Source organism: Drosophila mojavensis, unplaced genomic scaffold, assembly GCF_018153725.1.
Source record: "Drosophila mojavensis isolate 15081-1352.22 unplaced genomic scaffold, ASM1815372v1 contig_231, whole genome shotgun sequence".
Classification (NCBI taxonomy): Eukaryota; Metazoa; Arthropoda; class Insecta; order Diptera; family Drosophilidae; genus Drosophila; species Drosophila mojavensis.
In genome coordinates, this window is record NW_025318772.1 from 9,053,823 (window position 1) to 9,075,002 (window position 21,180).

The following is a 21,180-nucleotide window of genomic DNA, read 5'->3' on the forward strand; positions in this document are numbered from 1 at the left end:
GCATGCCTTTTTGCTCTAATTTTTAGTCGGCCTCCACCGCAGCTTCCATTTGACTGTACTTAGGTTCTCCTTCTAACTTTACCTTTAGTTCCAGCTCAACCTGTACCCATGCCTGAGTCTTCTCCTTTCCCCACTCTCTCCTTTCTTCCCTTCCTCTCTTATCGCAACGCTCGTCGCTGCTCTCAGGCTGCAGTCTCTCATCGCTCGTCGGTTGTCTCTCTACTCTGTTCTTAATATCCTCTCTCTCTCTTCTCTAGCTTATCTCTTTTTATCTCGCTCTCACACCACATTTTCATTTATCTTATATCTGCTCTATCCTTCAGCTCCCTCGTCCTTTATCGCTACTATTCCTTTTCGTTCTCTCATCAGTGCGTCTACTATCCGCTCTGCTTCTTCTATCTCCCATCCCTCGTCTCCTCTCTGCATTATCTTCTAACTGTCTCCCGTCTCTCGACTGTCTTCACTATCCTTTATCCTTTCTCCCCATTCTCTTATCTGTCTCTTCCTCGCCATTCTCAAAAGTTCTCGCGTTTCTCCCTTCATATTCGCCTCTCCCGTGTCTCCCGTATCTCCTGTCTCCTTATTCTTTTCTCCCTCCCCATTCTCTTTACATTCTTCGCTATTTCTTTCACTCGTCTCTCTTCTCTCGTCTTTTTCATTACTCTACATTCTCTTCTGTCTCTGCTTTCTCTCCCCACCCTCCTCACTCACCTCGTTATACTCCTTTTTCTCCCTCCCCACCTCCCCCTCACTGACTCTTTAACCTTTCTCTGGTTTGCATTCTCAATCGAAACAGCATCAATTTGCTGAAACCCATATCAAAGTCTGCTCGACAGCAGCTACAGAAAATGCCGTTCGCTATTCTATTTTTTAGCCAATTGCATTTGGCAACAATGCGGAAGACAGTTCAGGCGAATGCCTCAATTTCTGGCCATTACAAAGCCTCAGTCGTTGTCGCAGCCGTAGACCGAAGAGGAAAAGTAGAAGTAAAACTTTCCGTTGGCCACACGCAGATAAAATGACAAAAGAAATAAAAACGCATTTCAGCATTCGATTCGTTCCATGGCTGTGGATGATCTCATTTCCAATTGCTGAAAACTCATATTCATTTCATATACACTTTATATATGCCATAATTATACATATATATATACTCTTTATATATACAGTAGTCACACAGTCACTTGTCAACCGGCATTGCACGCAGATAAGATGGTTAGCTTCATGCTTTTTTTTCGTTAATCAGAGACACAGACTGAAGCACAGTTATACACATACACACATACATGTATGCTTTGTATATGTGTGTATGTAATTCATAAATTGAACAAATATATTTGGCATGCTGCCCGCCCACACACACGCAGACACTTCAAATGTTGCGTTCAATTTTCCTTTTCTTTTCTTTCTTTTTGCTTCGGGCGTCCGTTAACGAAATTATCATTTTGCACAACAAATTATTTGTTATCGAAAGCAACATTTCTATACACATAATCAACATATAATCATACACGCACACATATTATATATGGTTTTTTATATATACATTTCAGAAACTTTTCATATTTTTCCACAACAGACGCGACGCGGCGCACATTTTCACGGTTGCACAAGCCCAAGGAGACTGAGACTGAGACTGAGACCGAAACTGAAAATACACGAGCGCCGCAGCAATGCGTTCGACCACAAACAACAGCAGCAACAACAGCAGCAACAGCAACAACAACAACAGCGAGCAGCAACGCTGACGACGACTACAAAGCGACGACCGCCGCCGATGTGTGGCAGCGACTCTCCCGGGCTCTATCTATGTGTGTGAGTGTGCGTGTGCTTATGGGGGCTGCTAGCATTGCCTCCCAGTGTGTAATCTCCCTCTATGTGTGTGTGTGTGTGTCGTGCTTGCAAGTGCAAGTGAAACAAACAAGAACATTGCAAGCGGGCATTCCAGACTGCCTAATACACGCTCTAGTTACATGTTCTGAATTACTTAATGGTTACATGAGTAAATGACATTCGATATTATCCTGCCACCAGCTATGCTATACAATCCATCAACAGCGAATCCCTTTGCATCACATACATAACCCCAATAGATCTAGCTGTAGAACTGTAGATCAACACTTCTATATAATATCTATATAATAACTATAATATCCATTCTATACAATATCTATATCTATATAAGCTTAGTTCCATCTGTAAGAACGTACAATAGTACTGCACCTACCTTTCAATGGTGCTTAATGCACAATGCTGACAGTTAAGGGTTTTCCTCAATTGGAACGCGCTTAAAAACATTTGTTTGATGATGATAGGTAGATCACTAAAGATTTACACTTGCTACGATGAGCGGTTAGTCAATTTGAATGTGGATTCATAAGACAATTAGTCGAAAGCAACATCAACACACACAACATTTGAGAGTTCTAGCTCTTAAGCAAGATTTTGATAAAAAGTGAATTGCCAGCGAAAATTTGTCAGCACGGGAATAGTGTTGAATATCTATCATATCATATCATATCATATCAACAACCTCAACTGTGAACCGGCACACAAGCCTATATACCCGCCCGCAGGCACTTCACAAACGACACAGACAAAGAGCATGAAAAGCAACCCAAGTCAGGCAGCCAGGCAGGCGGGCGACAAAGCATCTGAGAGCCGAGAGTCGTACGATTATACAATGTGCGTTCGAATTAACCCCAAATGAATGAGGAGTCAAAAGGCCGTATATATAATAATAAGATGTATATAGATCTATATTAATATATAAACTCTCAAGTTCTACCGAGTTGGCTAGCCAGTGGAGATGGAGATTTATGCTGCCTCTAATGGGGCACACGATAAACCATTTACTCGTAGCCCAACCGAACTCAAGTGCGGCCTGAGAACATCCGCAATGCCATGAAAACAAATGAAGTACTTCGATAAGCGAAAGACTCTCGCCGGAGACAGAGGGCCAGAGGACAATGCTGCTCGAGAGTGCGCATGTGCGCGTGCCTCGGCCGCAGTGAACATCTGCGCCCCCGCAGCACCCGGAAGGGAATCGGAATGCAGAAGGCGGCTGCAAGTGCTCATTAACGATGACAATAGAGGAAGAAATGCTACAAACTGTTTCCAATAAAGCAATTACAAATGCGCATAAATTTTGAAGAGAATCCTATAAGGGCGTAATGTTGTGGCACTGCATGGAACTCTGGGAGAATACATACATAAATAAACATGTGCAACATCTCACTCTCCCACGCACAGCAGCTCCCAACTCCAATTACAAGTAAAGCTACAAAGTGAAATATTCCGATTTATCATTTATGGCTCTGTCTGCATAGATAGTCTTTTTTACTGAAATGACAATAGAAAGTATATTATACGATTTACCATATATAAATTTATATATAGTGTGATCATATTATTCATGAGACTATTTATAGAGGAAGAACATTTGATATACTTGATATACTTAAAGATATAATCATCATTTATAAACAATCTATCAAATCGAGTCTTCGGGTGTCGCACTGTCAAATTGTTATATAGATATCATTTGCTGTTGCTCCACGATTCCACAGATAATAGCTATTCAAACTTCATCATATCTATACGTGTCTACATTTCAAATTCCGAGTCTGTAGCCTCTATACGAAGAAAGTTATCTATACACGTCTCGAATTATTTCCCGTATCAGATGAGTTATTTTCAATTACAAATCTTAGGTTTCATTCCGGATTTACATTGCACAAAGCTAATATACCCCTACACCACTACTATAAGAACGAGTATAAGAACTTTTGGGTAATTTTTCACATTATTACAGTTGACAACAAACTTTTCAAGTTTATGTCACAAATAGTTCTAGTTATCTCATCGAGCTCTGCACATTCTGCGAATGGGTTTTTTATGCTTTTTTATTCACAAACAGCTGAGGTATACTAGATGAGTAAGGTCATTTTGATCATCGGTCAATTGTGTAAACAGCAGCCAGAGATGCCTCTTAAAATAGTAATTTAAACGAATATGAAAAAATACAAAACGAGAGAGTAACAAAAAGGGAAATTTATTGGAAAATAAAAGAATAAAAGCATGCTTTTAGGTGCTCTATAAAAATACTTGGATAAAGTAGAACTACAGGGAAATTTTTAAGATTCTGAATTCAATTTCATATTTCAAATTTTACTCTCTAAGCACTCGCTCTTTAACGAGCGCCCACTGTACTTGGCTCTTACTGCCAGCTCAACCGTTAGCCATGACTCATCGGCCTCACACACTCACACTCACACTCACACTCACACTGACACTCGTCTATGAGACATTCATTTCATCTCCCACCTCGCTTCGTTGGCTGAATTCGCGCCAAGCGAACGCAAATTAGCGAAAAACAACTTTGAACTTTTTTCCGACCACCCTCGGCTTAGATATATACCACATATATGGCCTCCCACTTGCCAGCGGCGACAACTCAACAACGAAAATAAATTGAGTCTCTTCAATTCTGTGTTTATTCCAGAAAACAGCAACTGCATTGGTCAGACACAGCTCACATGGGTCCCTACAGCATTTGTTTATCTTAACTAATCTATCTTTAACCGCAGAGCCAAGAGTTTATATAAAAATATATTGATAATTAGTAAGTTCAGTTCAGTTCAGTATAGCCTTAGCCTAGTCTTTACTCTAGATCTAATTTCCATAAAGATCTCTATAATATTTCAATCGATTTGCATAGCTTTAATCTCAATCCACTCTCCTTGCGTATTTATACATTACTTCGAGAATCAATTGACATATTTCATATCATAACGCATCGTAATTATGTCAGCAAGCGAGCGAGATTTATGTCTTCTTCTAGAAAGCAAGGGGTGATCTTACTCCAGCAGCAACGACAGCTCGCACCACATGTGGTAAATAGCTAATTAAAGACTTGATGACCCCTTTTTATGCTCTCTGAAAGAGAACTGCTCATTGAAAGAGGGAGTTTCGGTTGCTTGTCAATGCAAGTAATAGACAGGAGAAGAACTGGAAGCGACCATACAGTATATAGATTCTTGAACAATATGATACTATGTATGATCCAAGTATACTACATCCTGGTTATCGGTGCATGAGATTTCTGTTTGTGTCTGGTTTGAAATGAGTCGATTAGTGAAATGATAAACTGGGAAATCTCATCTAGTAACTATTTTAAAAATAGTATTTTTATTTTCGTAACATCGATAAATATCAATATTCGTAAATTAGTTATTTTATGCTGCTAATCATACCAAATTCTCAGAATGAATATCAATATATAAACCTATTTCCGAATTAGCATACCTCCCTCATGTTGAAGCAATTATCATAACAATCATTCATACAGAAGCCGAGTTCAATCAATCACAGTGGGTAGTAAAAGTAGTAAGAACAAGTATTGCTAATGCATAAATGCTTGGAATCGCGTGGGTTCTCTCTTTTCAGACATGATTCAGACTCAGATCAGTAGCTCTAGGCATATTTTAGGGCAGCATCTAGCCAAGCACTCCTAACTAGAACACTCTAACTTAATTACATATGCCTTATGTCCGTCCATTTGCCCCGCCGATCCATACGATACACAAGTGCTGCCCGGGCGACAACAAATGAGATACAGAGCTGTTGTAATAGATTTGCGTATCGTGGCTGGCTGGGCGGACAGCTGCCACGCCTCAGCATATTGACAGTTCATCATACATAACGAAATGTTTTGCTTGAAACTCTATGGGGAAACTCTAGCTACAAATGACTCTGACATATGTTGCAACTTCAATTGACACGCCCCTCGGCTGCTGCTGTCAGCTAGATTTTTCAAGACTGACAGCCAGAAGCACAAAATATGTCACAGATAACATTGCTCAGATGCCAGCAAACCCAACTATCCATAAATATCATTCGAGATATGAAAATTGCGTAAAGTTTTTCCTTTCGTCAAGTTGAGTGAAAGTCTTTTTCCAGCCGCCGTGCGTAATAGCCGGGCGCACAAATGCGGAATTGTCTACGCGCTCCATAAGATACAACTAATCACTTCAGTGCGCTGCGGGACCAACGCAACGGGTTCAGCGAAAACCAACACAACAACAACAACAACAAGTTCAAGCAACAGCAACAATAGTGTGTTCCAGTCGGAAGGGTTCGACTAGGAGATACTTGCTTGCATATAATATAGGATATATAGGAGCATGTGGACTATGCATATCTAGGCACATATATAATATGATTCAGAAAAATTATTTTCCGATCTATTTCCATTTTGGGATTGTAGTGAAAGTATATAAACTGTTGTGAAATACTGAAGACTTTTCTATAGATCTTTGAAGAGCTCTCTTAAATTTACCGAGTTATGCTGAAATAAGAGAAATGAAAGTTATCGAAGATTTTGAGCCAACTTGAGCACTATTCACATCCCATATAACCTATACACTCTATATTATGTATATACAATATATATAAAATCACAAAGCTAATATGCTCCTTTTAGCCTCATAAACGAGCATAAACTGCGTCAATTGGCCACACACATAACCATTTATGTATATACATATAATGGAAAACGTTTCCCAATCAAACACACATAAACTCGCAGAGCCAAAACTCCAGCTCTGATATTTCATTAGAGTTCCAACCGGTTTTTGGCACTCACCCGTAGTTTTCACTTTGGCCAGCGTCATCAAACGAAATGAAGATTGAAGATCGTACTTAAGATACAATAATTGACAAGTCTCCAAGACCTCCAGCCACAAGACAAGCGACAACAAATTGGTTAACTCCAAACTCCACTCAGCTGACTGTGGCTAATGGAGTTTTTTCTTTTTCGAATAAGTCAAAGTGTTTTCACATGAACAGTAATCGCTTGTTAAGCACTTGACAGGCTCAAAAAGTAAAAGTGAGTCCGACTAGGAGATGCCCTAAAGCATTAAAGCCGAAAATATATATCAAAGTCATCCATGTATCCAGATGATCTATCTCTCTCCTCTTAGTTGATGATATTGAATATTGAACAACGTTATGAAATAAGCAGATACCGGGAGACTTTACACTTGATCATCGCCAGCAGAGGATCACGTTTTGTATACATTGCTTGAATATCATGTAATTCGCAACTAAAATCAATCAATACTGAGTAAAACTAATCATAAAGACTCAGTGTAGTTCGAGAAACTCAGCAAACTGATATAATGATAAATGTGCAAATGGGCAGGTTGAAGTTCATACTTTAATATATGTACATACATACGTCATATATACAGATATATATCATATTGGGTCGATCACCCTTCCCTCCGCCTCTTGCATACATTTTAACCATACTTTATTATTATTCAGTTCTCTTTACCCAGATAGATGATGACAATAGCTATCATATATTATTATATCATAAATTATATACTACATAGTGCAGTATAATATCTAGTAAACATGACTAAAAATAAATCCAGAACTTCATACAAATAGTTACATATTATGGCTAGAAGCTCGACTACCTTCACGCAAGCATGAACGATCACGTGGCTTATGGTAATATTAACTATAATCATTGTATCGATGCAAATCAATAGACTTAACGATCTGACGTAGTTTTGATTCCCTAGACAATAGCCAGCTGCATGGCTCGTGGGCGCCCATGACACAGCTGTGACTAAGCCAAGATTGGAATTGCATTAGCTGTCGCCACTTGGCCAACTGAGCGCGAGCCAAGCGCAATACAGAAGAAGAAGAGGCGAGTTCCATGGAAATGCGAAGCGTGGCAATCATTTAGTAATTAGCAGGTTGCATGGGAAATCTCATGATCCACTGCGAATGCAATATAATATATAGAGAGATAGATATATGCATATATAGGCAACACTGACCTACCGCAAAAGCAAAGACGAAATGCTCGCTAGAGATTATCAATGTTTATTATTGTTGTTATTAATATAAAATGAATGAACATAGAATTCCGCCTTGATATAGGCTAGGAGAGTATACAGTAATACAATATAAATGGAGCTTAGAAAACTTTTTACTTAAACCAAAAACAAAACTTGTCTTAAACTTCGAATTTATCTAAGCAGCGCAGTCGCGCGACTGATAGAACAATATATAGCCCGTTTCGGAGGACTTGTGTATGTCCGAGGTGAGGCCGTAGAAGTCCTCAATGGTCGAAGCCTCGATTTTGTCAACCATGTCGTCATCGAAGAGCAGCCAAAGCCCGTGACTCTTGACAATGCTTATGTAATGGCCACGATTCGGGCCCGAGCCGCAGTGTATGACGACTGCGGTCAGATCGTAGAGCCTATCCGGATTGACAGCGTCGTCCGAGGTGTTGAACAGCCGCAACTCAAGCGGAAAGACCACCCGATGCGACACCTTGATATGCCGATTGAATTGCTCCATGTACTTGAAGCGCTTCAGGTGCAGGGCCAGTATCATGGGCAGCTTCTTGACGCGCATTCGCTTCTGCGCCTCCTGGTAGCTACAGCAGTTGTCGCACTTGAACTTGTTGTCCGAGCAAAGGGTTTCCGTGTTGCTGAAGCAGCGCAAGCAATGCGTGATCGACGTGTTCTGGTCCACGTCCACCTGCAGATCGAAGAAGTTCTCGTCCTTGCTGCTCACGGTCTCGCAGTTCAGACAGCGCGTCTCCGACGTGAGGATCCCCTGAAAGATCTCGTGCACCCAGGTGGGCTCCGTGTTGGCTCCATTCGTCTGACCGATTGGAGTTGTGGTCGCTGTGACGCTGCCACTGCCGTCCAGAACGCTCAGCGAGCCCGTCGAGTTGCTGCAATTCCCGTTTGACGTGGAAGTCGATGTGGAATTGGATGAATTGGAGTTCGAGCTGGATTTCGCATTCGCCGCATTCCCATTGCCCGGAGCTGCGCCGCCGGCCAGGACCGGCACACCCGACGACCCGGCAGCCGGTGTCTTGCCACTGTTGCGTTCGGCCAGGATTATTTCATTGATGTGATTGATCAGAAAGTTGAGAAACTCATGGGCATCCTGCTGCATATAGTTGTCGAACTCCTCCTTCTCCTTGCGCAGCCGCGTGATGAACTTCTTCGGCGCTATCGAGCCGACCTTCTTCTTCTGCGTGGCAATGCTATAGAAGAGGTCCGCCAGGCAGGAGAGCAGCGTTTCCTTGGGCCTCTTGTTCTTGGCCTTGTACTCGAGCACCTTCTCGCGAAACGGCTTGCAGAAGTAGAGCGCCTGCAGCACCGAGTTGCTATAGCATGTGTTCCCGAAGTTAACCAGCCCGAAATAGTGCTCGTTGGGCGGGAACAGTTCGGAGCCGATCTCCCGCTCCAGCTGCGATACGTTGGCGCCCATGGTAGCTAATGGCGCTGCCGCGGCACAGCGGTACAGAAAACCCCACACTGTGTATGCTTACGCGTTTTCTCGTTTGGTTAGCCGATTCGATAAGTCGATAGGTGGCATTAATCGGTTATCGTTATCGTTATCGAAAAATGTGTTATTGTTATCTTTCTCTTTTTCTCTCTGTCTCTCTCTCTTTCTCTGTATCTCTCTCTCTATTGAGCCTATTCAGCTCGACTCGACTTTTCTATAGAGATCTTTTTTTTCCTGCCAGCCGCGCAAAACACTTTTCTATTTACTTTTTCTTTATATTTTTTTTTCGTCTGAAAATAAATAATTTTGAAGAGGGGAATCACGTGAGTTTCTTTCGCATAAACACAAACAACAAAAATAATAAAAATATTTAAGGTCTACTTTGCTTTCACTTGCTCCTTCCTTTCGTTTCATTTGCTTTGTTGTTGTTCATCGACATTTAAAACTAAGATTTTGTAACTAATACAAAAAAAAAAAACAAAGTAGTTTTAATAACTAAAACGGGAAATGTAAAAAGAAAATTTTGGATATGCAATATTCTCTACGCAAAAATCCCCTCTCAAAAATATATTTTCAAACATTTCATTTTACAATTTTTTCAATTTGTATTTGCAAGTTTTTAGAATTTTCATTGATTTTCCTGTTAGTTGTCAAAATATATTCAAATTTATGGCAGAATTGTATATGTATGTATGTTAAAAGCAAAAAAAAAATATACGTAAAATGCAATAAGAAAATTAATGTTAATATATCGCTCTCATCGGGACTGATTTTTAATCAGTGTCCAAATGAGTTTTCCTCTTAGACTTGATGTCTCTATGTGGTCAAACTACGCCTCAGAAGCAAAACCGAAAACTCGATACTTATCGATATTTATCGATATTCTTGTTTTAAGTCAAGAGAGCAGTGAGTTCAAATGGACTTGTCCTGACTAGAAATATATTTCGTTTATAGGATTTGACTCTCCTCTTTCTGTTTGCCCATTTTGATAAGGTTTAGCCCATAAGAAAATATACATATTAAATGCTCTCGTTATACATTTAGTTGCATTGTAAAACCGTGAGTCATGGCCAATAGCTAATCGATACACTTTGCATGTGATATTGGATCTATTGAAAGTCGCTCTTGGATGACTAAATGTACTAAAATAGTATTATTTTTAATGACAGTAAACGGCTAGAGCCGGTGACTTTTCTTTTCTGTCGAGAACCGTTGGAAGTGCTCTGGGAAATTTCCGAGCGATTGCAACACGAATCACTGACGTGCGCCGATCTTACATCTGGCTACGTGTCGTGTGCCGTGGGCAATGCACTCGACACCTAGACGCGACTATAAAAGTCAACGTACGATCATTTCTTCAAATCAATCCACAGCTAATAACAAGTCAACAAAGTACCAGAGACACAAGTGATAAGCTAAACGCTAAGCTTCAACAAAATCCCCCAGCCAAGCATCAGCTAAAATTTCCGCAAGGACCAACAACACAAGCCACTACTAGTAGAGACTTTTCTCCAACAGATCTTCAGAACTTCATCGCATTGGAGCAAACTTCCTTGACTCTCGCTAACAGCCAAATTTATGCTGTACTCCAGAAAGGAATCAACGACAATTACGATCGGTGTCCAGCCGAGACAGTAAACCATCTATCCGGAAAACTACTAAAAATTCTGGCTTAAGCTCAGCAAAATATGTTTGTTTGTTAAACATATTCTTGACTTATAAAGGCATCGATTACAATTACGAACGGTGTCCAGCCGAGACAGTAAACAATCTATCCGGAAAGCTACTGAAGATACTAGCTTAAATACCAAAAAAAAAAAAAAAGAAAAGCAAATACGTTTATTTGCTAAAAATATTCTTAAGTTATATAACTGATACTGATGAAACCAAATAGTGATAAATTAATAGTTCGCCTGTAAAATTTTAAGTTCATATTATTAATGACTAAATATGATGCCACAAAATAGGCTTTAAATAAATTACATAAAACCAATTTAGTGTTTTTTTAATTTGACTCAAATATTCTTTAATTAAATGAACAATCAGCCATAAGCCTGCATTTCCATCTTCTCAGCGGGGGCGAAACCCATTTCCGACGCTTTCCTCATTTGCCCAACGAAATTCCCAGTCGATTGAGAGCTACTCACTTTCAGCCTTGATGAAATTAAACTGATCAAGTGAAGCAAAGGCATACATTTGGATTATATTAGCCATCAAAGTTTACTGATCTTCAACTAATTAAAATCAAGTCTCTAATATGTTGAAAACGTATACTAAATCATAATTGTTCTACTGCTTGATTGTTGTTGCCTGCCAGTCTGAGATTCGAAATTCGGGAATTCATCGCACTCTTTCGTATATACCCTCTTCTAAAATAGTTCCTATAATATCAAGTTGAGCTCATCTCCAAAAATTCTTCACAACACATCATGTTTCATGTTCAAACTTGCACTTGTTCCAGGGGAGCCCTGGATTAAAGCTCGCTGAAAAATAGAAATTTTGAGAAACTTTAGATGAAAGTTGTACTACAAATGTTCCTTTTGGCAAGAGCAAATGGTGGAGCGGCTGGCCAAAAATATAATAAAATATCTTTAAAGTCTAACACAAAGCCAATCTAGTATCAGAGACATTTCCATATTTATCTAGGCATTTTCCGCATAGAGTACCAAGTTTTCAATTTATTTATTGTCCCTACACTCTACTACACTCTCCCTAGATTCACCGGCAACTCGCCTAATTAGTTCTGGATTTTTTCCCGAAACTCCATTCGACTATTGAACTGTTTTGGATTTTCGCGCCCAACGTCGAACTTGTTCGATTTCAAGGGGTATTTCTATGAATTGCTAACGAAGCATCGAAGACTATAAAACTTGCTGAGCTGTGAATCGAACGAACAGTTCACCAGCAACAATGCAGCCAGCTGTAAGTATTAAACTGATTAATCAATTATAGCGCAGACTAAAGGCCTGCACGAATGCATTTGAAACGCTAAACGAGACACTCGTGTTTTGGTAGTTAAAATTGACATTTAAATCCATAATTTAATTAATCATGCCTAATTAATTAGCCAATTCTAGCCTGATTTTTGCACAGCAACGACGCTGAACGCGCAATAAAAGTACCGTACAATTTTTTTGACGTTACTCGCTTTTCGTTTCGTTTGCACTTGCAAATATCAGTATAATTATATTCGATTTATTTATGACTTCTCTAGATTTTCTATACGATTGTGTTGTTGGGATTGGGATCGGGGGCAACAGAGGCACGCCCATTTAACAGTACAACAGAAGATCACTCGATCACATCTGGCGCAAAGACTAAGTCGAAAATTGGAGTTCATATGGATATCTCTGAGGATATGGCAGTTGATAAGGAAAGAACAGTGGAACCCTTAATGCCAAAGTCTGCAACAATAAGCCCCAGCCTAAAGGTCAGAGCTCAACAAGAAAACGATCGGAATACAGCAGTTGATAAGGAAACAACAACAACAACAAGCCCAGTAAAAGCCAAGTCCTCAACAATTGTCCCAACCCCAACGATTACGATTCAGCAACGGATTGATGCGGATGCAGCAACTGTAAGAAATACCCTAATGGAGCCCATAGAAGCCAAGTCTTCTATGACCAACCCCAGCCCGAAGATCAGCGCTGCAACAGTGTTGAATAACGGCAAATCCAGTCAAAGCAAGACAGCAGTGGAAACCTTTAAGTCTAGTTCCGCATCAACAACAACAACTGATGTGACACCGCTTGGAATCGAGCCCAGATTGAGTGTTACGCTCTTAAAAATTCTAGCACGTTACGGATAAGTTCATTCACAATAATAATGTCTTTAATCAGATAAAGCCAATTACATATGTCAATTAGCTGCATTTCGAATGGGAATTATCTAAGAGCTTACATCAATTATATCAGAATGTACTTAATATAAGTCTATACAGTATTAAAGTGTAAACTTTTCCAAATGTCTACGTGAGGGGAAACCCTCAGTATTTAAATTGCGCCGCTATTGGTGTTGCTGTTGCTGTTGGTAATCAAAATAGTTATTCGTGTCAATCTTGACTCTCGCTCAATGCAATCGGAAAATCGAGCTCTCAACACCAACACAGAACAGGTGGGACTAAGGCAGACGGGCATAAGCGACTGCAAAATGCTAGTTTATGTTATCAAATATAGTTACACTTATGGAACTGATAGAGATTTATGCCAGTAGAGTTGATCAGGGTTGTAGATCCTAACTATAATAAATACAACTTTCTTCTCTATTTCCCAAAACTCCTTTAAATATATAATCACTCTAGAAACTAGAAACTGGATCAATTGTGTGTGCTCTAGATTAGTAATTCCCCATTTGCCATGGGCATTCTCAAACATCTGAAGCTTTTCAGTACACATATTGAAACGTCAAGACTCTGGCTAGACCTCACACAAACTGCATCACAATCAATATACCCCTTTACCCCTCTGAGCGAGCATCAGTACATTAGCTTACGTTAGAGAACTTGTTTATGTGATAAAACCGTAGAATAAACAGTGCGGAATGGCTAGCTCATTCAATAATTTCTGATTCCGAGTGTCTCAATTGCAACCGGTCCAACTAGTTTGCATTACTATATGGAATCACGATCAGTAGATATATTGCTCGGCATATATCAAATATGGATAAACATTTTCAGACACGTTTAGTGCATTGTAAGAGCTTCAACTAGAATGTTGAAGGGAATCGCAGTGAGTATGCAATTGTGAATTGTGAATCGAGTTGTGAAATTAGTTCGAATATGAATATTTCGCAGTTATTGTGCTTCTTGCTGTTGCTGTGCGGGTACATCAAGCATAATTATGCCGCGACTAAAGTATTTTACGAATTTCAGTAAGTTTAGTTAACATTTTAGTAAATGAAATAAAGTAATTCTCTACTGACATTTTTAGCATACGTGAACAGAACACTGAACGCAATGAAACGGTGCTAAACACTCCAAACAACAATAAAACAGAAGCCAAGCCCGATTTGATTATAACAGGCAAACACACCTCGAGTGTCCTGCTGAATGGCAAGGATGAAAACTCACCCAACAGCGTCTATACGGAGACAGCTTTCTACACAGCCGACGATAGCGGCTATCATGTCACCTACAACGTAAGCATCCAGCCAGCTGTACTGGACCCACAGCTCAACGGCGTAACCCTAAAAGTGATCGTAGGCTAACGGCAATTGAATGTATTACACAATTGTCTATAAATGGGAGCAGGGAGTTACAATATACGAACAACTAATGTCGGAAGATTATAATTATTTATTCAAATAAACCAGTTCAACAGACTGAGCATGTTTTACAGTAGTTGAAAATCTTACTTTCTAAATGAATATCGTAAACGATCTGCATGTATCGTAAACGATATTCACATAATCATATTTACTTATCATATATAGATACACATATGGGGTAACAGTACCCATCTATCATAAGCGGATTAATTATACCGATACCAATTTGCATATATCGTATACGATATTCATATATCGTAGGCGGAATGAAATGATTTGCATACTTTGTCAACAATATTCTAATAACTTAAGCAACATTCACATATCGTATACGATATTCATATAGTAAAATTATTTTCTTACCGTTTGTGAAGTTTCTTTTATTGCTGCGTTGCCCTTCACACAATGCTTGTAACAATTTCTAGTCAAACACTTTTAAGGCAATTCCGAATGAGCTACCAGAGGCTGCTTCAATTAGAGAGGCCGGTCGTTGAAAGTGTTACAGAAATTTGAGAAAAATAAATCTATTGTTTTTCCTGCAAAGAGACAACCAAAATTGTAAATAAGGGATACATTAATTAGACGTAAATAGTAGATAAACAAATAGCTTAAATGAGGAAAACACAAATTTTCATTATTCACTCATTCACAATTTCTCGGTGCTCGCTCGTATGTAAAACGATCCCAGCCTTGGCCAGGGCAAAGCAACTGAGAAAGTCATAGAATCATTCGAACTAAAAGCGAGAGGCAGTGCAAAATTATGAAAACAAGAAAAGCAAAGCAAGTGAGAGTGCTCCAGGCGAATAAGCCCGACTACCAGATACCCTAAGTCTCAGTCAAAGCTGTCCTTGCAATCAGCCTGGACTTTATGTATTCAAATGGATATCCAAAATCGAGAATATAAAATATCCCTGAGAAGAATCTAATATCGCGTTTTCTATAAATAAGAAAACGAGATTACATATTGATAGAACTAAAATAAGAATTTAAAGATGTTTCGTTCCTTCGACCAAATCAATTTACTCCTTTTGCACTCTTTCAATGTTTACAGGGTAAACACCACATACTACCTTGTGGGTCAAGTGCGCGAGAGCCAACGAACAAAAATAATAAACAAACAAAAACAGTGATGCTGCCCGGCCCGATCAAGTGAGAGTGAGAGAGGAACAGCGAAATGAATTGGGTCAGCGGGGTTATTAAAATGGAGAGCAAAAAATTTGTTGCAACGGTTAATAAAGCTAATTAATTAATCAAGCGAGCAAACTGACGAGACTGACGAGGCAAGGGGGGCTGGCGAGGCGGTCGACGATAAGCAGTTGTCGCCGCCGCCCCAAGTCAAAAATCGACGCAAAGCTCAATTCGAGCTTAGTTTTCTATCAGCAACTAAACGGAGCGCATCAGCAATACGAGAATGGATCTTAGCAAGCAGCTGCTGGTGGGCGTGGCGCTACTGACGCTGGCCTGGAGCACTACCGGGGCGTATCCTGCGGCGAACAACTACACGACGGACATACTGCGCCTGGCCAAGGCAGCGCACATCAAGGCCTACCTGAGCACGGGCGAGCCGAGGCCGTGCGAGAACTTCTACAACTTTGCCTGCGGCAATTGGCCGCGCCTGCATCCCGCGCGGCTGCACAACAAGAAGACGAACTACCTCGAGGAGCTGCAGGAGCTGTTCGTGCGCAAGAGCGCGGACATGCTGAAGAGCAGCAAGACGAGTGCCGACAGCAGCGCCGATCGCGTGCTGAAGCGATTCTACGTCTCCTGCCACGCCCAGGCGAACGACACGCGCTCGGCGCTGGAGGCTCTGCTGCAGGTGACCGACTTCCGCGGCGGCTGGCCAGAGATTCGAGTGCCGTCGTGGTACTACTACGAGTACGATTGGCTGCAGGCGGTGGCCATGCTCAAGCGGCGCCTGGGCGTCAATATATTCATTGGCCTGGACGTGGTGCTCGACTACAAGGAGGAGAACATGCATCGGCTCAAGATCGGCGCGCCCCAGCTGCCCCTGGGCCAACGCCGTCAGTACCTGGACTCGGCTTTCCACGAGGCACGCGAGCGCTACGAGGAGGCCATTCGCCAGAAGCTCGAGGGCTACTTCCCACAGCAATCGGAGCGCTGGCAGCACGAGGTCGCCGCCCAGGTGCTGCAGATCGAGCAGCAGCTGGCCAAGGGCTTGCCCCACAATCCGGCGCTCACGCTGGAGCAGACAACGCGTCTCCGCACAGCGGCCGAGATGAAGGCGGCCTACGGCAGCTACGTGGACGTGAGCCGCTACTTGCAGATGATCTACAACGACACCCTGTACGTGGATCTGTACGAGACGCCGGAGGACTACATGTCCAACCTCGTGGATGTGATACGAAACACGCCAAAGCTCCACCTGGCCAACTACACGATCTGGCGTGCCCTGGACACGCTCGACCAGGCACGCGTGCCGCTCAACGCTCAGCCGGGCATCTGGTGTGTGCAGCTGGTGCGCCAGTACTTCCCACAGCACCTGGAGAGCCTCTTCCATCGCAACTTCAACAACATGCAGATGATCAACGAGCTGCAGTCCACCTGGGCGGACATCAAGCGCGTCTTCCGCGAGGATCTGCAGGCATCCACCAATCTCCACTGGCTGACGCTCGAGACCCGGCAGAAGGCCATTGCCAAGCTGGAGGCCCTGGAGCTGCAATTCCGCAACCACGACGACACCCAGCTGATACGACAAATGCACGGCTTGAATCTGCACCAGGATCAGTTCTATGCGAACCTGGTCAAGGTTCTGCAATGGCGCACCCAGCGACATCTGGCGAAACTCGTCGAGGAGCCGCGGCTGACGGACAAGGTGTACAAGGTGCCGCACTACGAGCTGACCACCAACAAGATGCAGATCCCGATCACCTTCCTGCAGGCCCGCTTCTTCTGGGATCCCGTCTACCCAAATGCCCTGAAGTACGGCACCATCGGTGTGCTGCTGGCCCGCCAAATGCTCCACGGCTTCGACGACGTGGGTCGGCGCTACGATCGACACGGCTATCGCAACAACTGGTGGGACCTCACCTCGGAGACTTCCTACTTGCGTCGCGCCCAGTGCTTCCAGGAGCAATACGCCGTCTTTGTCCAGTTCAGAGACAAGCCCGTCCAGGACAAGGGACTGCTCAGTCGAATCGTGGCCGATAACGGCGCCCTAAGCATCGCCTATCGCGCCTACTCCAAGTGGCTGAGGAACTCGGCTGAAACATCGGCAACTTATCAACGCGAACGTCTGCCCCTGCTCGAACACACAGAGAATGAGCTCTTCTTCTTGGCCTATGCTCAGCTTTACTGCTCCGACTATCCCGAGTCCGTGGAGCTCTACGAGGAGCTACCAGAGCCGTTCCGCGTAAATACGGCTCTTTCCAACTCTGAGCAGTTTGCACAGGCCTTCAGCTGCTCCAAAAGCGATAAGCTCAACGCTCGCTTCAAGTGCGCACTCTATTAAAATGTTTGCCCAGACATCATTTTTCTATACACACACACACACACACACGTACACATACGTCCACATATTAATATATATATGTACTAAAATTACAATAAAGCTATGCACATTTTAGACTCTTCTTGATTTTATAGGGAAGAGAGGGCATATTGAAGATGTTTGCCAACCTGATCGTCTCTCTCTTTCTCTCTCTCTTTCTCAAATAAGATATCTCGTAAACTCTAAAAGCTATAGACCTGTTAAGTAACACAGGGTATCTATTTATTAGTCTGCTCAGACTTTGTTGCCTCTCGCTCAGCACATTTCGTCGTGTTTGCTCTCCCGCTCCCCATGATAACCTCGGCATGAACTACGGCGCTCTTATCAGACTCTGTTTGAGGCCGAGCTCTGCGGCGAGCGTTGTCGGTAGTAGTTGAGAGCAACTCAAAGATGCAGCAGCATGTTAGAGTCTGGCTATACAACGGTTCTGCTCGCGCTGGCGCTGATGCTGCTGCTTGCTGCAGCTGGTCAAGCACCTGGCGATGATAGCGTTGGCTTTCAGCGGGTCTATCAGACGGAGGAGACGGTGCGCCAGAGCAAGGCGCAAGAGATGCGTCGCCATGTCAATCTGCGCGCCAATCCCTGCACAGACTTTTACGAGTACGCCTGCGGCAATTGGGAGACAGAGGCGACGCCGCAGCTGAGGGTCGAGCATCGCATCAGTGCGGAGCTGCAGCGCCTGCTGGAGGAGTCCATGCACCGCAAGGACAGTGGGCTAGTGCGCCAGGCCAAGGAGTTTTATCAATCGTGCCTGATTGCCGAGGCGCAGCGCAGCCAGCAGCAGGTCTTCCTCAGCGAGTTCATACAGCAGAATGGCGGCTTTCCGGCGGTGCCAGGCGCCAAGTGGAGCGCGTATAATCGGGACTATAATTGGGCGCAGGTAGCTGGAAAATTAAGACGGCACTACGGCATGGACATCTTGATTGGACTGCGTGTTAGCTACAATTACGCCAGCGTGCAGGAGAACAGCATCTACCTCAGCGAGCCCTCGACTCTGATACCCAGCGAGCTGTGCAGCAAGCGTCGTCTCAATAGACTCGATGCGGCCTATGGGGAGCTCGAGCGCCAGGTGACGGAGCAGCTGCGGACCTGGCTGGCCATGGGCAATGAGGAGTCGGCTCGATTGGCAGCCGAGATAATTAGCTTCGAGCTCGAGCTATGCGACGGGATGCAAGGCCTCGAGCCATGGGATGCTGAGCTGCATCTGTACTCGACCAACTTCACGCGCAAGACTCTGGCGGAACTGGGGCAGCTGTTCGGCCTGGATTTCGAGACCTACGTGACGAACGTCTATGAGCAAACGGTCTTCAGGCCCGTCTACATGGCAGCGCCGAGCTATTACCGTCAGCTGCGGCGCACGCTGGGCACACGCAACGGCACTCAAATAGCCAATTACATAATATATCGGGCAGTCGCCGCGTTGACATTTCCGCTCGGGGATACGCCGGAGCACAGGCCGGCCCTCTGCTTGGACAGAGTTAGGCAACTGCTGCCCAGAGCGCTGGGCGAGCTCTATGCGGCGCGCTACGCCCTGGAGGAGTCGAAGCAACAGCAGCTGCTGCAGCTCTACGACCACCTGAAGGAATCACTCAAGCATAGCGTCAGCGCCGAGTGGCTGGAGGAGGGCAGTCGACGCATCGCCCAGCGCAAGCTGAGTCTACTGCAGCTGTCAATGCCCAGCTATGAGCAGCCGCTGATACTGAAGCTTCAGTTCGAGCGCCACAACTACTGGCACAATCTGCGACAGCTCATGGAGCAAGTGCAGCTGCAGCAGCAGAAGCGGGAGGCCGAAGAGAACCTGCCCCTGCCCACTGATCCAGTTGAGGCGTACGAGACACGCGTGGTCTATCGGCCGCTGCAGCGGCGTCTGGAAATGGGCTGGGCGCTGCTACAGCCCCCGGAGTACGACGAGCGCTACGGCCACGCCCAGCGCTACGGCACGCTCGGCGTTAGCCTAGCCCGTCCGCTGGTCTCCGCCTTCGATGAGCTGCACTGGTCGACGGGCTTGCTCGAGCACGACAACTGGGACAGACTGACCGCCTGGAGGTATCACAACCGCAGTGAATGCTTCGCTCGCCAGGTCGAGGAGTACCTGCAGCGCAACGAGACCGCAACGAAGCAGCTGATAAATGACAGCGCCGCCTTAAATATCGCCTTCAATGCCTACCTCAACTGGCTGAGTCTGCAGGCGCCCAACAACGACTTCGTCCGGCTCTCCAAGGAGACTCTGCCTGGCCTCAACTACTCCAACACGGCGCTCTTCTTCCTCTCCTTTGCCCAGCAGCACTGCCAGCCCAGGGACAGGGAACAGCGCCAGCCATGGCCCCAGCTATGGCCCACGCTCACGTACAGCGCCAGGCAGACGCACAGCTGGACCCGCTTGGCAGTGAATGGACCGTTGCGCAACTTGGCCGAATTCGCACGTGAATTCCACTGCCCACCTGGATCACCAATGAATCCATTCGACAAGTGTGTCATCTACTGAGCTAGCTTACCTGATATACCTTTATAAATGCGCCTTTAATAAAGTATTTTTTACCCACTCAATTTCTCATCATTTTCTATCAATACCCATTTAGCAAGCAACAGGAAGTGCTCGACTAGTAAATACCCTGAACTCTGAATTGAGTTGTTACAATCTGTTCCAGGTTTCTGCTATATGCATTATCAGCGCTTGCGCTTGGCCTTCCCACAACATGAGAATTTGTTTAGCTGAACTTGGATTCTACACGATTGAACTGTAAACATTTTTGAGAACTTGAATCTCTAATCTTTAATATTTGAAAAGGAGTTCGATTCAAAATATATGTAGAAAATATGGAGGTTTTATCCATGCATTCAAAACGAATTCTTATTAAAACATTGGATCTCTGCATCTTAAATATTCTTCAAGCTATCGATATTTATCGATATTTGTAATTAATTGTTCTTCAAAATGTCTTATGATTTATCTTTGCATTCGCAACCAAATTATATACATTTGATATATCTAGCTTTAAGGTTCTTCAAGCTTTGCTGATATCGATATTTATCGATTGATTTAATCTGGCATAATTTATCTAAAGCAAATGACAAAATTT

The 21,180-nt window shown here is 43.5% G+C and overlaps 6 protein-coding genes across 6 annotated transcripts in view; 4 read left to right on the plus strand and 2 right to left on the minus strand.

Moving 5' to 3' along the window:
• The window catches only part of LOC6575394, a 29,759-nt gene extending 14,718 nt beyond the window's left edge, over nucleotides 1-15,041 (minus strand). The window contains exon 1 of the mRNA XM_044007963.1: nucleotides 14,956-15,041. The gene's annotated coding sequence lies outside the window, so the exon portion shown is untranslated. The remainder of the gene's footprint in view (nucleotides 1-14,955) is intronic.
• On the minus strand, nucleotides 7,882-15,032 carry LOC6575395 (ubiquitin carboxyl-terminal hydrolase 46). Its single transcript, XM_002001371.4, has 2 exons — nucleotides 14,956-15,032; nucleotides 7,882-9,617 (listed from the first exon to the last, which is right to left on the minus strand). The coding sequence occupies exon 2, from the start codon at nucleotides 9,307-9,309 to the stop codon at nucleotides 8,053-8,055; it is 1,257 nt and encodes a 418-aa protein (XP_002001407.2). The 5' UTR covers nucleotides 9,310-9,617; nucleotides 14,956-15,032; the 3' UTR covers nucleotides 7,882-8,052.
• On the plus strand, nucleotides 11,834-13,252 carry LOC26528197 (mucin-2). Its single transcript, XM_015167974.3, has 2 exons — nucleotides 11,834-12,249; nucleotides 12,542-13,252. The coding sequence occupies exons 1-2, from the start codon at nucleotides 12,238-12,240 to the stop codon at nucleotides 13,133-13,135; spliced, it is 606 nt and encodes a 201-aa protein (XP_015023460.1). The 5' UTR covers nucleotides 11,834-12,237; the 3' UTR covers nucleotides 13,136-13,252.
• On the plus strand, nucleotides 13,946-14,665 carry LOC6575396. Its single transcript, XM_002001372.3, has 3 exons — nucleotides 13,946-14,054; nucleotides 14,120-14,196; nucleotides 14,256-14,665. The coding sequence occupies exons 1-3, from the start codon at nucleotides 14,037-14,039 to the stop codon at nucleotides 14,530-14,532; spliced, it is 372 nt and encodes a 123-aa protein (XP_002001408.1). The 5' UTR covers nucleotides 13,946-14,036; the 3' UTR covers nucleotides 14,533-14,665.
• A 914-nt stretch (nucleotides 15,042-15,955) lies between the features above and the next one.
• LOC6575397 (phosphate-regulating neutral endopeptidase PHEX) lies at nucleotides 15,956-18,134 on the plus strand. Its single transcript, XM_002001373.4, has one exon. It carries the CDS (start codon nucleotides 16,004-16,006, stop codon nucleotides 18,059-18,061), a length of 2,058 nt encoding a protein of 685 aa, XP_002001409.1. The 5' UTR covers nucleotides 15,956-16,003; the 3' UTR covers nucleotides 18,062-18,134.
• A 355-nt stretch (nucleotides 18,135-18,489) lies between these two features.
• Nucleotides 18,490-20,647, plus strand: LOC6575398 (neprilysin-4). Its single transcript, XM_002001374.4, has one exon. The coding sequence runs from the start codon at nucleotides 18,501-18,503 to the stop codon at nucleotides 20,583-20,585; it is 2,085 nt and encodes a 694-aa protein (XP_002001410.1). The 5' UTR covers nucleotides 18,490-18,500; the 3' UTR covers nucleotides 20,586-20,647.
• The last annotated feature ends 533 nt before the right edge of the window (nucleotides 20,648-21,180 follow it).

What these genes read in the sequence shown, in the direction of transcription:
- LOC6575395 (XM_002001371.4), bottom strand. Translation starts at nt 9,309, where the DNA reads ATGGGCGCCAACGTATCGCAGCTGGAGCGGGAGATCGGCTCCGAACTG.
- LOC6575396 (XM_002001372.3), top strand. An exon ending in AAAGTATTTTACGAATTTCA is followed by an intron (nt 14,197 to 14,255) that starts GTAAGTTTAGTT and finishes TGACATTTTTAG; the next exon opens with CATACGTGAACAGAACACTG.
- LOC6575397 (XM_002001373.4), top strand. Translation starts at nt 16,004, where the DNA reads ATGGATCTTAGCAAGCAGCTGCTGGTGGGCGTGGCGCTACTGACGCTG.
- LOC6575398 (XM_002001374.4), top strand. Translation starts at nt 18,501, where the DNA reads ATGTTAGAGTCTGGCTATACAACGGTTCTGCTCGCGCTGGCGCTGATG.